The sequence below is a fragment of the Uloborus diversus genome, chromosome 1 (genome assembly GCF_026930045.1).
Source record: "Uloborus diversus isolate 005 chromosome 1, Udiv.v.3.1, whole genome shotgun sequence".
NCBI classification, from domain to species: Eukaryota; Metazoa; Arthropoda; class Arachnida; order Araneae; family Uloboridae; genus Uloborus; species Uloborus diversus.
Window position 1 is genome coordinate 171,874,122 of NC_072731.1, and position 20,435 is coordinate 171,894,556.

Below are 20,435 nucleotides of genomic sequence, written 5' to 3' on the forward strand. Positions count from 1 at the left end.
TTAGATTGACTTTTAATTAAAATAAATCTTTAGAAATTGTAGAATTTTTGAAAAATTACATTTAGAAGATATTTGTAGAAAATCAGCAGAAATCTGTATGATTTCTGCAGAAAATTGGCCTGTTCCCCTTTATTTGAACAGAATTGTTCTGCAGTTCAGGCATCTGTTCTACGATGTACGTCTCAAATTTTATAGTATTCTACTTTGGGGTAGGTGAGTGTTTTTTAGAATTAAGTTATTATATTTGTTTTGTAAAAAAGATTTTTGAATAGTATTTCACAAAAAGTGTAATAATGATTTTATGTCATACAGTACTTAAAAATGTGCTGCTTTATACAATAGGTTGCATCGTAAACAATCGTCAATGATTTTTTAAAGCAGATAGCTTTAGAATTTTTATGATGTTTGATATTAAAATGATTAGAATGAATTATGAATCCTGCATAAAGAATAACAGATAAAGTATTTACAAAACATACAATTTTATTTTCAAAACTATATCAAAAAACAAACATTTCAATAGAAATACAAGCTTTGATATACTTTTATACACTTAGCGTTCTTTTAGTAAAAAATAAAATTTTGTTTTCGATTTTTTTCCTGATAAAAATGCAATTTGAATTAAATGAAATTACATCTGTTCATACCATTACTTAATAATTCGCATCAAAAACGTCCACATGATCCCCAGACTTGAAGCGTGACCTTTCTAGAACTCCAATAAGCTTCTGAACAGTATACTCGCATGTTAGTAGCTGGTTTTGAGACTGAGCAGCTAAAAAATAAAACATATTCATTTTTTTTCTTGTCAGATTTAAATTCATTTTGATTGCTCTTGTGTTACCAAGTTATATTCAATCATAACGACTCAGAAAATAATTGAGTAATTTATCAAAAAGGCACATATCCACTTTTTAGAAAAATTCTTTTTATGACATTTTCTAAATCTTTCAGATGACCTTTATCAAATCACTTACACTCAAGAAGTCCAAACAAGGAAAACCCTCTTTTATTTAAGGGTAAAGTGTGGCTTTTTGATCAAAAGGTAACATCCGTCCTCTGCATGTTTTATTTTGAACAAAAGGCGACATATCCTGAAAGAATCTGTAGTACGAAGATTTTTAGATCCAAAGGAACACATATCCAAAATCTTCAAATTTTAATCCACTACTTTTAGGTTCATGTACTTCGATAAGAGAATATGAGAAGGTGAAATATTAGAGTTTTGGTGAAATTGGAATTTTCAACATTCAGGTTTTCGTTTAAAAGGGCACATATCCAAAATTAAGATGGCAATATCTCCTTGTTTTTTTTTATTTTTACACAAACATTTCTTATTCTGGGCCATGTTTTGCTGTGATTTTGTGCTTAATTCTGTACCTAGAGAAGTTGATAAAGCTATTTTGCTCTTACCCCAATTCATTTTTCTCGCCTCCTGCACATTTTTGGAAAATGGAAATGTTCCCTTTTGATAAATTAGTCCTCAATTATTAAATCCAAAATTTATGGACCTTGAAAAACATTAAGTTGCACAATTGCCTGTAATTGAAATATTTAATTAGGGCAAAATTTAATTTCAATAGATTTTTTTTTTGACTATGAGTTAAGGTAACTTTTTTCTTGGAATTTTGAAATGTACTTACAGACCTCATCAGTCTTGCATAATATAGACAAATGCGCAAACAGCGTTGGCAGAAAATTTTATGGCTCTGCAGAAAAGGTTTTAAAAACTACTAATGTTATTTTAAAAAAAAGAATACTTTTTTAAAAAAAATCTCACATTTTATTTGTTTCTCCCGAGTCTCATGCCAAATCAATTTAAAAAATAATGATTTCTTCTTTAAATTGTGATCATAGTACGCTAATTACTTAAAGACAAAGGAGTAAACGGTCGCAAAAGAAGACTGCTTCCACTATGACTGTATGGTTTTTTTATTTTACACAGCCTGAATCGCGTAAGAGGAAAATTCAAGCTGCGTAAAATAAACAACTTTACAAACTACAGAATGGTCTCTATTGCTGAATCCTGCTGTAAATTGAGTTTCAGTGCGTTGGCATGGAATGAGAGGAAAATAAAATCACAGATCAGTCGGGAGCAGCGTATAATCCGCACCTCATTAATACCTTTTTAACAGATAATATGCAGGAAAATACAGTATTTACTTTTGCAGAAATACTTAATTTTAAACAAAAAATAGTTTTTGTTGATTTCTTTACAAAATCAAATATTTTCATAAAATTTTCAAGTAAAAAGCAGGTAGCTCATGTTTTATCAGTTCGACATTAATTCTTTCACTATAAAATGAAAATAATATTAATGATCAGGCGATTGGTATTAGGCAAAAAATAATGGTTTCTGCAGTTGGTGAAAAGTAAGTGTAAACTATACGTTATTGCAAAAAAAGAAATTAAATCTTTTTTTTTTTGCCTTTTTTATATTTTAATATAAATTAAGGGTGGATTAGGCAAAATTATTATTTGCAGAAAATTTTCCTGTTAGGATTTGTGTTTGCAGAAAGTTCTTCATTTTATCTAAGTCTGGACCTCATAATGGTTTAAAAAAAAATATCAGTACTACACTTTTTTTTATTCTTTAAGGGGTACAGCATGTTTATACAGTAGTAACCCCTTGTTATATTGCGCTTTTCGTGGGACAGAAAAAGCGCGATATAACTGAGGTCATTAAAAATAGTTACCTATCCAACACATACAAGTAAGTTAGCATTCACTCTTTTTGACATGATTTTCAAATGGTTCCAATATTGTTCACGAATGTACCATCACACATATTAAAATTTAAACAAGATTGATATTTAAATAAATTTTGGCACCAGAAAAGTACAAACATCAAATTGCGAAAGAAGATGATCTTTCTTAGTTACCGCGAGATAAGAGTGAGCATTCATTCCAATACCTTTTTTTATTCCCAATAGACTTTCTAATCCCTTCGATTTGCTGTAGAAAGGATGTGAAAAGTAAAAGTAACCATATTGTTTTCGGAAAACTCTTTCGACCGTCCAGATCAGAATTGTGCAACCAAGCACAAATCTTTTTTGTACTAAAGGGCAGTCAAGGACAAATTTTTCTTCTACTTAGGCCAGTATGACACCTGCTGTCTCTCACTCATTATAAAAGTCTTAGCATCAATACAAAAGAAAATGTCAAGTAGTTTACAGACCATCTTCTTAAACTGAAGTATTCTGCGGGTATGTACATTTGGATGATAGGAATAACTGCCGTTTTTCCAGTGAATTCAGAAGAATAGAGGCATCTTCGTTTTGTTCCTTGACAAAATCAAAAAGAAAGAAACCTCTTCTGAGTAATACCATAGGTTTTCAAAAATGGTTTCCAACTTAAAGCAAGGTTTTTTTAGGCTTTAATATTTCGAGAGACAGAAGAAAAGAGCGATATATCCGAATGAGCAATATAACAAGAATATAACTCATACTAGAAAATGGAATTTCACTTTTAAAACTTGAAATAAAGATACTTTTCGTTTATTTGTATCCCAATAAAGCAAAGTTAGCTTGAAATAAGAATAAAATGTAATTCTCATATTGGATGTAAAAAGATTGCACTTTTCAAAATGTAGGCATCTAAAGAAAAAAAAGGTAAATAAACGAGTTAATTTAAATTTAATCATCCTTGTTAGCATTGAAAAATCAAACCCATATAATTTTCTTTCAAAATAACAGTTACACATTGCACCGTACTGTCCGTTCTCAAAAGTGAAGACTACCACTCAGGACCATTTCAAAAGGGGGCGATATGTTGAGGATGGGCACTTACTGCTCACACTTGCCGTCTTTGAACACGTTATTTTGCACCTTTTACTTCCGGGTTTCCCTCCCTATTTTGATAAAATCACAGCAGACCTGACGCATGCGCAAATTGGTGCTAAGTCTCGGCTTAGGAAAACGAACAGTAGATATGCAAATATTGTCAAGCAGGGTATGATGAGAACATTTTCTAATCAAGTCACTGTATAAAAGTTTCACTCCAGATGCTAAGTTGCAATAATTTTGAAGTTGGGAGCCCTATTTGAAGTGATCATATTTTCTCCCCACCCCTACTATCGATTTGCAATTCTAAGTTCATTTTGCTGATACATATTATTATTGTTTATCAAATCATGACAGGGGAGAAATGTGCTTAGGAGGCAAAGTGTGAACATGCCTTTTCAGAGCAGAGAAGTTTACAACACCACCAGAAGTTTACAACAACACCGCTGCAAAATAGCTATAATAAAACAAACAAGCAAAGTTATTTAAAACCAAACTGACTTTCAGCTGCTAATTTCTTTCAAAAATCAAACAAGCATTATATTTAGTTGGCAGTATTTATCACTTGCAAGAGCATCAGAAGAATGCCGATTAGTTTTATTTTTTACAAAATTAGCAGATTTTGTATAAGCAAATCCCTCTAATTTAACTTTTAAAAAAGTTTCATAAATTGTTGGTTTTATACAGATTTCAGATTTGCTCTTTCAGTAAACAATTTGTGAAAGATCTGTTTTTGTTTATCAGAATTTTGTGAAAGATCTGTTTTTGTTTATCAGAATTTTGTGAAGGGTCCGTTTTGGTTGTTCAGGATTTTGTGAAAGGTCGTGTTTTGATTGATCAGGATTTTTGTGAAGGGTCCGTTAACAGACTCCAGGGCTCCCAACACATTTTAGCCATAGAAAAGGGTAATAGAGGACCAGTTAGGATTAAAAAGAGGACCTTGGGAGGACCATTCATAGTTAAACCCAGGGTAGCACCAAAAGGCAAATTAGCTGCCTGGCAATAAATACGTGAAGATAATTCGTTAATTAACCAAAACAATGATTTTTAATGATAAATCCTTATCACCTTCTGTACATCTGAACTTCTTATCCATTGAATTATATTATTCACATAAACATTTGGATGGGGGGGGGGGGGGGAGTGGCAAGCAAGCATGTGACTGAAAATCTTACAGAGTAACTTTAATTGTAAAATAAATTTTCTACTACTTAACAGGTAAAAACTGGCTAGTTAAAAATAATCACCCAAGTGACCGATCAATCAGTGCATACCTAATAAAGACCTTTTAGAAACAGTTATTACAGTAAACACCTTAGTACATAGTAGTTTACAAAATTTTTCACATAACCAGTTTAAAGAGAATTCACTTTGATATAAGGTACTGCAAGACAAGAAGATATAGTTTGGAGGCCAGGAGGTCCCCATCCCCCTCCTCAGCCCTTGGTTTTTACACATATTTCCAGCCAAAATGTGGTAAGTTTATATACATATGAGAGTTTATGACCAAACACCAAAGCAGGAGGTAATTTCTGGCTACGCTACTAACTGACTAACAAGGAGAGGTTACGGTCTCGGAAATTCAGATCGGGATGAGATTTGGTAGATTAGTAGTATCCTTTAAGGGTACTCTCAGGGTAAAGTAATAAAGCGCACTATCCATAAAATTCCGAGAAAACAGCCTTTAAAGATTTACGCGCAACTTATAAACTAGTAGAGATTGTTCGTAAACAAGCTCCCGGTGGTCATGTGGGCAGCGCTCTGGGGTTCCATGCGGCCGATCCGAGTTCAAATCCACTGCAAGTTTCTTTTTTGTTCATTTTATGAAGTGACTATTACCGCTTTTTGCAGTTTGAATTGAAGGTAATACTTAATTTAAAAAATATGATGTATTTTTAATGTGTGATAGTACATTAAATTTCTATTTACTATTCTCACAAACAAGTGATTACACATTTTTAGATATTATAAACTTTGACGAAGTAAATGATTTTTGCAATAAATGCATAATCAGTTTCTTTGTGGATGAGTAAGAAGAATGTTGTTTTATTGCATATAAGCAGGTAGTCAAATTTTAAAAACCCTAACCACATTTATCGAGCAATGGTTTTGCTCCTTGATTCTGTTATTTGTAAATTTGTCGTCTGCTGTATTTTACATTGAATATTCAACTCTTTATTTTCCATCTAATTATCGTCTGCAATGTTCATGTTTGTTTTCATCATTAAATTTATTTATCGTCTGTGCTGTATATTAGACTGGAAAATTCTATACCGTGAAAAAGGATTTGAGTTTTTTAAATATTGTGAATCGAAATGGTCGGTTATTGAAGTAACCCTGAAACGAATAAAATCTGTTAACAAAATGGATAAAAATTCATTGCACAGTGAAATGTTGAAGCAGAGATTAAAAGATGCTGTCGTTTATTACGAGAGCTTGCTTACTGAAAATCATTTGATTGCATCAGAATCATATCAAGTTCAATTTCTCGCTTCCATTTTTATAGACAGGTAAAGAATTTAATAAAACGTATACAAAATTGCGCGTATCTCGTTGAAAATAATAGAGAAATGAATACCCGTGAAGACTGCATAAAATACAATCAATTGTCCATCATCAACTGTCATCACCAATTTTTGATAAAATGATTCGATGCCTGGTATACTTCTAAACTTTCTGACAAAAGAGAAATTTTCCTGAATGTAAATGAAGTATGTTCCAACGACTCTTTTACAAAGAAGTTGTTCCTGTAAGCAATCTTCCTTTATAAATTGTGCGAGATGTCAAAACAGTTTTTGTTTTCCATGTTTTTATGATAAATATAATTCTGGTGTATGTATATAAATAACAACTATATTGTTAAAAATCATCTATAAATTAAGCTCTACAGTGATTTTGTAGCCGTTGTAATTCAAATTTTAACTTGTATCGATTTAATTTATCTCCATTTTCTCTATTAAAGTGCTTTACGTGTTCAAAAATTTCGCATTATCTTCAATTCAAATTGCACAAAGCTGTAACAGTCACTTTATAAATGAACAAAAAAGAAACTTGCAGTGGATTTGAACTCGGATCGGATGCATGGAACCCCAGAGCGCTGCCCACATGACCACCAGGCGCTTGTTTACGAACAATCTCTACTAGTTTATAAGTTGCGCACAAATCTTTAAAGGCTGTTTTCTCGGAATTTTATGGATAGTGCGCTTTATTACTTTACCCTGAGAGTACCCTTAAAGGATACTACTAATCTACCAAATCTCATCCCGATCTGAATTTCCGAGACCGTAACCTCTCCTTGTAAGTTCAAAAATATTAGAGGTTTGCAAATCATTTATTAGTATGCTAAGTATCCAAATCATTTCTTCATATGTACGTATTATTTGGTCGGGCACCAAAAAAATATTGTAACTGTCTTCAATTACATATAAAAATTAGTGAGAAAGAAATTTTTTTTATTAAAGTCACCATACCCAAAAATATACAAATGCTGCTTAAGCGATAAATACACTGAATGTAAATTTGAGCCTGCTTTTACTGGATAACTTAATGTAATAAATAAATTTGTAAGTTTAGATTCATAGAGCTATATTTTCAAATTGAAAATACTCATTATGAGTACTTAAAAAAATAAGGACACAAAGTTTTTTAGTTTTTAAAAATAAAATTAAAAAATTTGAGGTAGCACATGTCAAAACAGCTTCCAATTTAAAAAAAATATTAAAATAATTACAAGATGCAAAAGGATTGAAATCTTGCACAAGAGAATCAAATTTTCGCGAAGTATGTTCACTGTTGGCATAATTTCCAAAAAAAAAAAAAAATTTCTCTAAAACTAAACATGACTCAAATTGAACATAAAATATGCTAATCTAGGATAGCATATGTGAAAATAACATTCGATTGCGCAAAATATCAAAATATGTACAAGATGCAAAAAGATTGAAATCTCAAAGACAAGAAGCAATTCCTCGCGAAGTTCGAGTAAGTGCAATGCTGCTATGGTTCCAAAAATAAGAAAGTTTATTATCTATTAAAATTAAATAAAAAATAAGCTATTCTATGATGGCGTATGTCAAAATAACTTCCGATCGCCAAAAATATAACATTAACAAGATGCAAAAAGATCGCGAAGTGCGAGTAAGTTCAATGTTGCCATGGTTTCGAAAAAAAAAAGTAGTTTATTACCTATTAAAATTAAACAAAAAATAAGCTAATCTATGGTGGCGTATGCCAAAATAACTTCCGATTGCCAAAAGTATCAAAATATTAACAAGATGCAAAAAGATTGAAATCTCAAACACGACAGGCAATTTTCCGCGAAGTGCGAGTAAGTTCAATGTTGCCATGGTTTTGAAAAAAAAGTAGTCTCTTATCTATTAAAATTAAACAAAAAATAAGCTAATCTATGGTGGAGTGTGTCAAAATAACTTCTGATTGACAAAACTATCAAATTATTTACAAGATGCAAAAAGATGGAAATCTCAAACACGACAAGCACTTTCCGCGAAGTGCGAGAAAGTTCAATGTTGCTATGGTACCAAAAATATAAAAATTAATTGACTATTAAAATTAACCAAAAATAAGCTAATCTAAGGAGGTGTTATGTCAAAATAACTTCCGATTGCCAAAAATATCATAACATTAACAAGATGCAAAAAGATCGCGAAGTGCGAGTAAGTTCAATGTTGCCATGGTTTCGAAAAAAAAGTAGTCTCTTATCTATTAAAATTAAACAAAAAATAAGATAATCTGTGGTGAAGTGTGTCAAAATAACTTCTGATTGCCAAAAATATCAAAATATTTACAAGATGCAAAGAGATTGAAATCTCAAAACCCAGCAAGCAATTTTCGGCGAAGTCCAAGAAAATTTGATGTTATCATGGTTCCGAAAAAAAAGTTTATTATCTATTGTAATTAAACATAAAATAAGCTAATCTAAGTTAATGAATGTTAAAGTAACTTCTGATTGTCAAAAACATCAAAATATTAACAAGATGCAAAAAGATTGAACTCGCAAACACAGGAAGTAATTTTTCGCGATGCTACATATCGAACACAAGTTCAGAAAATTGCACTGATGAAACATTCTTGATTTTTCTCAAGTGCGTACGAACCCGTGAAAAATATCGGTAGCAAAATGCTTTGATTTCACGTCATAACTCTTCCCCCAAACTTCTCCATTTGCTAGATTTCCATGTTACAGCGGTGGGAGGAGGAGTAATGACGTCAATCTGAAGCGAAATAATACCAGAAAGTCAAGTTCAATAGAAAAACGGCGCCGCGGCAGCGCGTTCGGGCTTAACATAAGTCAGCACACAGTATCTTTTAATGTAATGAAAATTTTTTAAATCTGATTTTTTAGTAAAAACAATACAAAAGCGGAATTATGCTAAACGGACCAAAATGTTAAAAAGCGGTCTAAAGCGGACTTTACCCTAAAAAACGGACTTAGGCAGGAAAAGCGGACCATTTGGGAGCCCTGAGACTCGAATTTTGTCTGGCCAGACCCCTGAAGAAGCAAACTATAAAATATTTAAAAAGACACAAAATACATTGCAAAAAATATACTTGATCACAGCAGCATTTAAGGGGAGAGTTTTAGAATTCCAACCGTTTCCAAAATTTTTCAAAACTTTTTAAAAAATTTCTTTTCAACATACTTTTTCTACTTTATTACTATTTATTCATTTCTCTTTCAAACTCACTTGAGAAATGAAATTATTATTAATGAAGAACTGTACCATCTCAGTAATTCATCTGCAATATTTATTTTTATTGTAGCTTTTGCTAACATTTCCTACAATACTATATTTTCTCTCAGGTTTTGAATTCTTCCTGACACAAACAAAAACATTAAAATTCTTTAAATTTGAAAGTGCCAAACTCTATACTTAACATATTTTGTAAGCATAAAAAAATATGAATTTATAAAAAAACAAAATGTTCAAATCCATCAAAATTCGAAACTTTGCACGAATCCAATACTTTTTTCTATAGACATAGAAGAAAGTAAAAATTTATTAAAAAGTATTCATGTGGCGTGCATATACGAGTACAAACATCTATGCTTTTGAATTATTAAAAAGACATTGGATATTTATCGATGTTAAGTAATGTAGTGTACATATCAGTTTTTTCTCCCCTTCTTTTTCATTTAAGAGATAAGCACATCTTTAATATTTGCTCATGATAATGGCTTTAAAGCAGCACCTCTCATTTAAATAATTAATCAAATATGCTCAATTAGCAATATATAAATGAAATCAAATTTATTCATATAGATTTCTTGAGGAATGTGTTCAGTAAAACCCTCCCCAAAAAAATCTGGTTATGGTTCTGTACGGGATGATGACAATCCTGAAATGACTGTTAACAGTGTGATCATGAGGGTTTCATGTTATCTCACATAAACTTGACTGTATATAGGTATAAACCAGCTTTGTACTAAATTTCATTAAAATTTCAAGGTTGAGAGGTCAAATCTGTCGATTTGACACGGATTGACCCATATATATTTATTACAGGGTTGGGTTTAGGACTGTCCAAAACCGGTTTAGAACAGGACAGGGGGTTTTTATCGTCCAAAAGTGTCCGAAAGCATGCTAAAGGTAAAAGGGTGTAATCAAATCAATTCGTGTTTACTTCAATATTTATAATGCATAAATATAGTTATTAATGAGGTTTAATTAATGATTATTTGATGATATTTTTCTCTAAAATGTTCCTTTAAAAAAGTATTTTCAAAAAAATTGCCAACAACTGTATTGCATGAAAACTTCCTTATATAGCCGTAGGTAGAGATATGAAAGGAAATTCACAACACTACCAAGACAATGAATTTCAGTTCCATTTATAACTTAAAAGAATTTTATTAAATGTGCAATATTTAGGTGCAAAAAAAAGGCCAAATTTTTTAACGGTTTGTGAAAATAACTTTTACGTGATGTTTTAACAAAAATTATTTTTTAAATCACAGATTAAAGAACAAGAAATTGGTGATTAAATACTTATATTTTAAAACTTGTGCTAGTCTTTTTTTACTTCATATCCTTGTACATATATAATAGCTGATGATCGAGTAACACGCATGTTTCAACAATGAAGCTCGCACCACCGCATGAGAATTTGATAATATATTTTGGTAATGTTTAACATGCAGTTGTGACAAGGCTGAACTCGATCCGGTAATTTAACTATTTTACTGGTAAGACAGTCATTTCAGGAGAATGAAGAAATGAAAAAATGGTCAACAATGGACGTTATCTACTGCAGTTTACGGTTCAAAATTATCAAAATATCACCAAACAGGCAATGGCTTCATTCAAATTAATGTAGAAGCAATTTTCACCCGTCATACCGTGACGGGCGATTTTCTAGCTTTTAATATAATACATTCTGTAACTACAAAAAATTGTAATTTATTGCATTTAAGTTAATTAGTGCACAATATTTTTAATACATTTAAGTTAATTAGTGCACAATATTTTATTTTTGACACAAATGTCAAAAAATTTGCGGTTTACGGAAAAAAACCCTATGGATACAAATTGAAATTTTTAATGAAGAATTTAATTTTTACCAAACTATAGATTAAAATCAACTGTATAAATAAATTACATATATATATATATATATTTATTCTTGAATGTTAACATTGAATAAAAAAATTAAATATTTGTTCACAATTTGTTCTGTATTTGATATTTTCTCACAAAATATAGTTTCTCAAAAAATAGTTTTGAACACAAAGGTTTTGAACAGGACGGTAAAAACCTTGCCAACCTTGCTTTCATTTGCATATATGTATAAACATAGGGAACTTTAGTTGCTATTATCAAAAAAAAAAACTCATGCATACAAATTGAAATTTTGACCAAGAATTCAACTTCTATGTAACTAGGTTTCAATTAGATGCATAAATTAGAATGCAGGGTTGGTATAATAAGTTTTTTTTTTTTTTTTGGTTTAAACCAGGTTTTTTTTGGTTTAAACCGGGTTTATTTGTTTCCTTTACATAATTGTAAAAAAAAAAAAAATATTTTAGGTATATCATAAAGATTTTATGAAATAATTGTTAAGGAATGTTTAATATTCATATTTGTACCTAATTTCTTTGTAATCAATTAAATAATTAGAAGTAAAATCTTGTTATTGCATTTCCTCATACATAAAAATTTCTATAGGAGAATATTGTTTGAAAATCTAAACTATATTATGAAAAATACAATTTGTAAATGGCTCTTGGTTTAAATAATAAAAGAAATAATTTACTGTGATAGTTCTGACACTATTAATTAAATAACAAAAGAACAAATTCTTGAAAATTAATTTCCTCTTAATCAAGGTTATCTACTATAAATAAAAAAGTAAAATTAAAAGCATGCATTCTTAATCATCTTAATCATGGAAAGTATTCTGCAGTATCTACAAATGAATCAAAAGTCTGATGTACATTATACAACATTAAAAATCAAAAGATCGACGCATATTTTGTTTAAAGATTTAAAAAAAAGTTGTAAATCATCCAATTTATTGGATGATACCAAGTACTTAATGTATCAGTGACAACAATTAAAAACAGCTTTAAGAAAATCATTATGTTTTCCATTGTAGAAATTATTTCTCCAGGTTTAATGAATAAAGGAATAAAAAAATTTTAATCTAAAAAAAAAAAAAATTAAAAAGCCTCAGTACGAAAATGCTCTTTTAACTTATTTTAATAATAAATTTTAATAATTTTCATAAAAATTAATGTTTATTGATCTTTCACCAATCATACATGAAACTTCTTTTATTACATTGGGACAAAAAAAAGTTCGAAATGTGATAATTTGGCATTACATTTTTTTAATAAGAGCACAGAGTTTATTGAATATTTTCTGTTTTCATAACTTTATATATTTTCTTTTCATGCTTTAACTGCATCGTCTATCGGGAATACAAAAAGTGTGCAGATATTAGCGCAATTTTTATGCCAACTCTAAGTGTTCTTAGACTTTTTTTAGTTATTTTTTTTCTCATCATTTAAATATTCTAGCGTTAAAATTGATATACACTATACATCATTTCAATGGTACATAATCTATCTCAATGAATCTTAATCAAGCAAATTAGGTAGTAATTGAAGCAGGGTTGGCAAGGTTTTGGACACTACGGTAAAAACCACGGTAAAAACCCTGGTTTTTACCGTCCTGTCCAAAACCCTTGTGTCCAAAACTGTCCGAAAGTGTCCAAAACTCTATTTTTAGAAAAAACGTATTCTGTGAAAAAACATCAAAAATAAATAATAAAATGTTTTATATGTTATGTTGAACATTAATTCAATGAGAACATTCAACTTATTTATGCAGATGATTTTAATCTAGTTACATAGAAGTTGAATTATTTATTAAAATTTCAATTTGCATGCATGAGTTTATTTATTTTGATAATAGTAACCAAATTTCCCTATGTTTACGCATGTGTGCAAATGGAAGCAGGTTTGGCAAGGTTTTTACCATCCTGTTCAAACCCCTTGAGCCCAAAAGTGTCCAAAACTATTTTTGAGAAACTATATTTTGTGGGAAAATATCAAAAACAGAACAAAATGTGTCGAAATTATTTTTTTGACTGTAAAATATATTCATTTAATGTGAACATTCAAGTATAAATATACTATATGTAACTTATTCATGCAGCTGATTTTAGTATAGTTAACTAAAAATTAAATTTTTCATTGAAAATTTCAATTTGTATGCAGGAGTTTTTTTGCCTCCATAAACCAAATTTTTCGACATTTATGCAAGTGTGCAAAGGAAAGATTTCAAAATGTAGTGCAATAATTGACTTAAATGGCAATAAATTACAATTTTTTGTAGTTACAGAATGTATTATATTAAAAATATGAACTAAAAAAGGACTTAAAATGTCAGTAATCCAACGTTATTAAGCACAAAACTTGCAAATGATTGCAGACACGTGTTTCGGTGTTACAAGGAACACCTTTTTCAATGCAAAGAAGTGTGAGCTTTTGGATGAAAAGTCATCCGAGAAAAGCAACACGGTGGAACAGGAGGTAGTATAAATATCAAAAAATAGAAATTAAACAAAACAAAAAAGATAAAATGACAAATGGAGACAAAATTTATTATATAATTCCATCAGGAAAAAACCGTTAAGTAATAAATTTTAAAAGAAAACCCATAAACAATGCAAAAAGTCCAAAAATGAAACCACTCTGAATAAATTAGCAATAAATTTACCAGCGGGAAAAACTATGTATGGAAGCAATGTATCAAATGGAGAAATGCAGAAAAAACAGAGTGAAGGATAAACATATTGGAATTAGTTAATCACAAAACGAAATAAGAAAGCAAAAAATGAAAAAATAAAAGTAAGAAATGTACGACGTTTACATAAAAATAATAGAAAATCTAAACCAATTTTAACAAAGGAGTCCACACAGAAGAAAAATGGGGAATTGCAGTAAGATCGTTAACTAAATTAGAACGGTTCCTCAGGATGTGAAAAGATTCCCAAAAATCAAGATCCAACGAATTGGGGCATTTTTGGATAATTTGATAAGAGTTAAAATCAAAAGAGTGATTCGATTCCCAACAGTGTTGAGCAATACTGGATTTATTCAGCTGTTGTTTTCTCACATAGCTTTGATGTTCTTTTAACCGAAATTTCAAAGAACGGCGGGTCTGTCCGATGTATCCGAGTCCGCAATTGCAAACAATTTTATAGATCCCACAGCAATTAAGAGGGTGAATAGAATCTTTAAGAGAAGAGAAAGAAAGTTTATTAATAGGAGACATTAGTTGTCTTGGTAGTGTTGTGAATTTCCTTTGATAACTTTGCCAACTGTTACATAAGGATGTTTTTACGCAATAGCTATTAGCAATTTTTTTAAGTAAAATATTTTTTAAATGAACATTTTTGAGAAATTTTTTTATTAAATACCATTAATTAAACCTGATTAATATCTCTATTTATACATTGCGAATATTGCAGTAAATACGAGTTGATTAGATTACACCGCTTTAGCTTTAGCATAGTTTTGGACAGTTTAAGACAGTTTCAGACACTTTTGGACAGTTTTAGACACTTTTGGACAGTTTTAGACAGTTTTGGACGGTAAAAACCACCTGTCCTGTCCTAAACCGGTTTTGGACAGTCTAAAACCCAACCCTGAATTGAAGTTTTGGATGAAGTATGCTTTTTGGACTATTTTGAAATGCCACTTATTGACTGAAAAATAATGGTAATTGAATGAATAAAAAAAGAGCTACTTGCCCCCCCCCCCCCATTTAATTTTAGAAAAACTTAGTCGGTCTGCCTTGTATATTTATGTGCTTAATAAAAAAGCTGCATTGATTTAATAAATAAATAAATAAATAAAAAGAAAAAATAAATTTAAAAAAAAAGAAAGAAAGAAAAACTATTTAGGAAACTTGCATTACCTTAAAAAATATAAGTTTCTTCATTTATTAAATCTGTAATTTATCTATAAAGTTTGCTAGTTACTTTGCATCAATTAGATTTTACTCTTAGCAATAATATGTAAAATTTATGAAAACATTTGGGAGAAAACAATGGAGTTTTTCAATAAAAAAATATTTTTGAAAAAAACCACATGGTTTAAACCAAACAACTTTGGTTGAATGTTCACATTGAATAAATGTTCAATGTAAAACATTACTTTGATGCATTTTATTCTGTTTTTGATGTTTTCTCACACAATATAATTTTTCTAAAAATAATTTTGGACACTTTCAGACAGTTTTGGACAGGACGGTAAAAACCAGAGTTTTTTCCATGGTTTTTACTGTAGAGTCCAAAATCTTGCCAACCCTGATTTATTATCAGTGAAAAGAAAACTATTGGTGCAAAAAGCCTGATGCTCACCAATCTTGTTATTTAAGTTTAGATTGACAAGTCTTACAGAGGGAAAAAATTTTGAGGATGTGATTAAAAAATTGCAAAGGGAAAAGCTCAAAATATTCTACACATGAATTATTCAAATTGAATAAAACAATGCGTGTAAATGATGTTTAATTGTCAATTCACTATTGATGCCTTTTTTTTTCTTTTTTTTTTTTGAGGGGGAGAGGTAAGAAAAATAATGCAAAATTATCATGCTGTTTCAATACTTGCAAGTACCTGTTTATTTGCCCCCCCCCCCCCACCTCAACAAAGCATTTAATAAATGAATATTAAACAATAAAATTACACATGAAACATGATGGAGAGCAAATACCTTGAAATTGTTGCTTTATCTCTGGCAAAGCTTGTTCTAAAATCTGAGGAAGCATGTCTGTAAGCAGAGGTCCCGGAGCATAGTTCAAAATAACAACACTTTTATCTTCTTCAGCTAACACTCGAAAATACATTTCTCTTGCTGCTTTTCCTGTTTAATTAGAATTTCAAATTTAGGATAAATCAAATTGACAATGAAGAAATTGTTTATAAATTTTTGCGTTAGCACAGAATTGCTACCTAAGTAAAAATGAGCAATAATAATCAGCAGATTAGCAGGTTTCACCAAACTTGGGTCCCAGAGAAGAGAGAAAGTAAACTTTCTCTGAAACTGGGTTTTTCAGACTTTATTGTGTTTTCATAACTTAAGTGGGCAGATGTCCCGATTTTTGCCGGGACAGTCCCATTTTTGATTTTATAGTTTCCGCTGCCCAAATGCCCCGCTTTTCCCTTCAAGTACCTCCAAGTCCCGTTTTTCTGTTTAACTTACTTTTAAATAGAGGAAAAAGTAAAGCAACTATTCAACACTTTCATCGCCATTCATTGATTACTTTCAAAATTTCTTTTAACAAAGATTACTTTTTTGTATTAATTCAAAGAATTTAACTTTTTCAGAGGCAATGAAAATTTACCGACACCTTTGTAGAAATTCCTGTAAAGCTCCTGTTATTGATGCCATACTTACTATTCAGCTTATGTCCTTTCTATAGGTACATCTGTCATTTCCCATAGGAACTCTTATTTATCATTTGTAAACTTTGATTTTTTTCAAAATTTAAGTATAATTGCTATGATTTCATTAAAAAAAAAGACATCACCCTCCCCCTATCAGTGACATGTGCCCTAATTTTTTACTTGAAAATTCTGGTCCTATTATTTACATCACAATTATTACAATGAATATTGTCATTACACAATCTTTTAATAAATATGTTAGAACAAGCTTTTGCTATGTTTTGGGCTTTTCTTTTTTGTTTTCTAAATTTGAGTTTTCCAAAAAAAAAAAAAAAAACTAAAATACTCTTGAAAACAGCAACCTCCCTAAAAAGTTCAATGCCGTAGTCTAGCCATAACTCCCAATGAAATAACCTGCTAAGCCATGCTTAGCAGCTTCACTGAATAACGAATACAAGGGAGGGAAGGGGCCCAGCACCGGGAATTTTTTAACCAACTTCAAAAAGGAGGCGGTTATCAGTTCATACCGTATGTATGTTTTTTTTTGTTTGTCCACTCATAGCGTCTCACCTAGTGAACCGATTTTGATTATTCTTTTTTTAATGGATAGGGGATGGCTCAACTTAGGTCCCATTACTTTGTTTGACCATATTTGTTCTTTAGAAAAAAAGTTATGGGCAAAAAACAGTAATTTTTATGCAATTTCCCTATTAAATGATTTTGTAGCAAAGTTCGCACTTTTCATCCGCGGATAACGGTGGCTCAGTGGTAGAATTCTCGCCTCCCACACGAGCGACCCGGGTTCAAATCCCGACTAGGACAAAGTGATTTTTACTAAAATTTCGTCTCTACTGTTTCCGGTATTTTCTCGAATGTTCTATTAATTTCTGTATCTTTCCAAGTCTGGAAAGTTCCAGCACTTTCTCAAGTTGTATATAAGGAAATGTAACGTTCATTCGTGGTTCTGAATAAAGATCTCGAGTTGAGACTAACGAGTATTCACTTCATTTGGCTTTCACATTGTCTTCGCTATCTTCATCTACGTGACAATATGAAACTCATTGTTATAAAAGTTTGGTGCCATATAACAGTAACATTATAGTAATTGTAATGATAATTTTGAATAAAGGCTTTTCTAAAGCAATACTGTGATATAAAGCCGAACTTCTTACTAGGTAACTTCTTACTTTTACTGAAATATCTGCATTTACACTAAAAAGAATGAAATAAAAAAATTTTGAAAAAAAAAAATAGAACCGACTTCAAAATTGCTCTAAAAAGTGAAAAATAATTTTATTCTTTAAACACCATCGATAATACTTTTAAACATAATTTTTGAAGTTGGCCCAAAAACAAAAAGTAAAATCCATTGTAACCATGCTTCGTTCATATTTTTATCAAAAAATCATCCAAAGTTAGGAACGAAACATTTATATCATTACTCAAATATGCTGTCATCAATGCGTAATGCATGTGGTAGTGAAGAAACTGGACCTGGTTAAATTTATACTTGTAGTTGAGTTATGGCTGTGAATGATTTTATTGATCGTTTTGCGCCAACTTCAAAAATTATGTTTAAAAGTATTATCGATGGTGTTTAAAGAATAAAATTATTTTTCACTTTTTAGAGCAATTTTGAAGTCGGTTCTATTTTTTTTTTCAAAATTTTTTTTTTGAATTCAAGTCCTTAAACGCAAGTGGTGGCCATCTTTGACGTTAAGTTTCAAAAAGGCAATTTCAGACAATCTTGGGCGATGTTAGGGGAAAGAGTCTGGAGGCCTCCTCACGGTTAATTTTCAAAATTTAAGTGTTAAAGATTTTACATCTTTAAGACTTAAAAATCGTGATTTTAGCTATCTCAGGTAGTATTAGGGAAAATAATGGGTTTGGGGTGACTTTCCTTTGGTAATTTTTCAAAAATGAGTTCTAAAAAGCAAATTTAAACAAACTTCAATGATGATACGAGGAGGGTTTTTTGAAAAATTCTGCTATTTACTAAGAATTTGAAGTTTTAAAATGACAATTTAGAAAACCTCTGTCAATGGAAACAGTTCGGGACTTCCTTAGCAAATCTCTATATTTTAGTTGTTTCAGGTCAAATGCTGTTACAGCAGCCCCAACCTCCCCCCCCCCCCCCAAGCATGAACAAACCATCTTACTCATAATTATTTAGATCTTACGGAAATAGCAACTGTCACTTAGGAATATCTCTGGGGTGAATACGGGGGTTGAGGGAGTAGGTAAATAGCATCCTTATAACTTTAAGTGGTATGGGTTGATTTGAGTGGGTTTTTGATCTTGTTTAAGGGCAGGGGATGGACACCCTCCCGCCCTGAATATCTTATCAAAAATTTAATGTTTCATGACAATACTGAAAAATGAAAGGGAAAAAAGAATTTTAACTCTTTTTTTGATCTGACACATGAAATTGATTAATGCAAGGCCATATCATGCAATAATTGTAATCTTATTTTTAAGCTGGAGCCGGAATGTATACAAATTATGTATTTTTTATAAAAGCTCAGATTTTGGACACTAAAAAGTGCTTTTAGCAAATGTTCTTTTACAATTGCCTTGCCTTTCCCAAAGCCTTTATATATACACATAAAAACGTGTTTATGTTAAGATGTTCATTGCCCCTGTCCCCCCCCCCCAGAAAAAAATCCCTAAAAGCATTTTCCTCAATCAAAAGATTTCAATGGCAGTGTGCCCTTTCATGTAAACATACACATCATTGATTCCCCTTTCCATTTTGGGACGTTGTTCCCAATGATTTTATTGCATTTTATATGTAAATCAATTTTTTGAGGATAAATCTTATTTAAAATACATATCTCACCAGTACAATATAAATTCCATCCTTTAAAAGGCTGAATAGCAGCTAACGAGGAAATATTGATAATAAGTTTTCGTTTAGTAACTCCGAAAACTTCAAGAAAAGCCGATGTCAGGAACATAACAGAATGAAGATTAAGATTAAAATAATCTTTGATTTCTTTTGATGATATGCAACTAGTCACTGTTTTCGATACATCACCTAGTGTACCAGCGTTGTGAACTAAAACTGCTTGTTGAAAGTTGCAAGCGGTGCAACCTGTTTGCTGAAGATATTTTGTCAGAAGATGTTCGTAACTAGGACTATCAAGAATCGCCAAATCAAGTGCAATTACTTGCGTTTTAACAGCGCTAGTTTTCTGAATTTCATCTTGAGTAATTAATAACTTTTGATTATCACGAGCAATTAACAATGTACAACTGCCGTTGCAGAATCTCTTACAAAATTCAATTGCTATTGTTTGGCCAAGTCCACGACTAGCTCCAGTAACAATACAAAATGTTGGAAGATTCCAATCAATGGAACAAGAAGGTGAGTTATCGGCCATATTATTAGTAAAAAAGAAGTCTCATTGAATAAAAATGAAAAATTCTTAAAAAGTTAAAGAATGTCTCAAAACGTCACTGCCAGTTCACTCAAAAAACATTCAAAATAAACAAACGTGGAGAAAGAGCTTCGCCATTCGTTGTTTCACACAAGTCGCATCAAGCGCAGCCGTAGCCTACGAGGATTCAACGCTGCGCTGTTTGAGACGTTCGGATTGATAAATCTGCAACGGTCCTCTGACGTCACACGGGTGGAGCTAAGGCCCTAGAGTCCCGTGGAGCCGGCACCGAAATGGGATGGGCGCAGAGCAGTTTGGGCGCCAGGAACATTTGGCACAATGTGCTCGGCGCCCAATC

General features: G+C 31.1%; 1 protein-coding gene across 1 annotated transcript; it reads right to left on the reverse strand.

The window, feature by feature from the left end:
* Positions 1-462: 462 nt before the first annotated feature.
* On the reverse strand, positions 463-20,231 carry LOC129222991 (sepiapterin reductase-like). Its single transcript, XM_054857557.1, has 3 exons — positions 19,537-20,231; positions 16,024-16,173; positions 463-775 (listed from the first exon to the last, which is right to left on the reverse strand). The coding sequence occupies exons 1-3, from the start codon at positions 20,078-20,080 to the stop codon at positions 654-656; spliced, it is 816 nt and encodes a 271-aa protein (XP_054713532.1). The 5' UTR covers positions 20,081-20,231; the 3' UTR covers positions 463-653.
* Between the last annotated feature and the right edge of the window lie 204 nt (positions 20,232-20,435).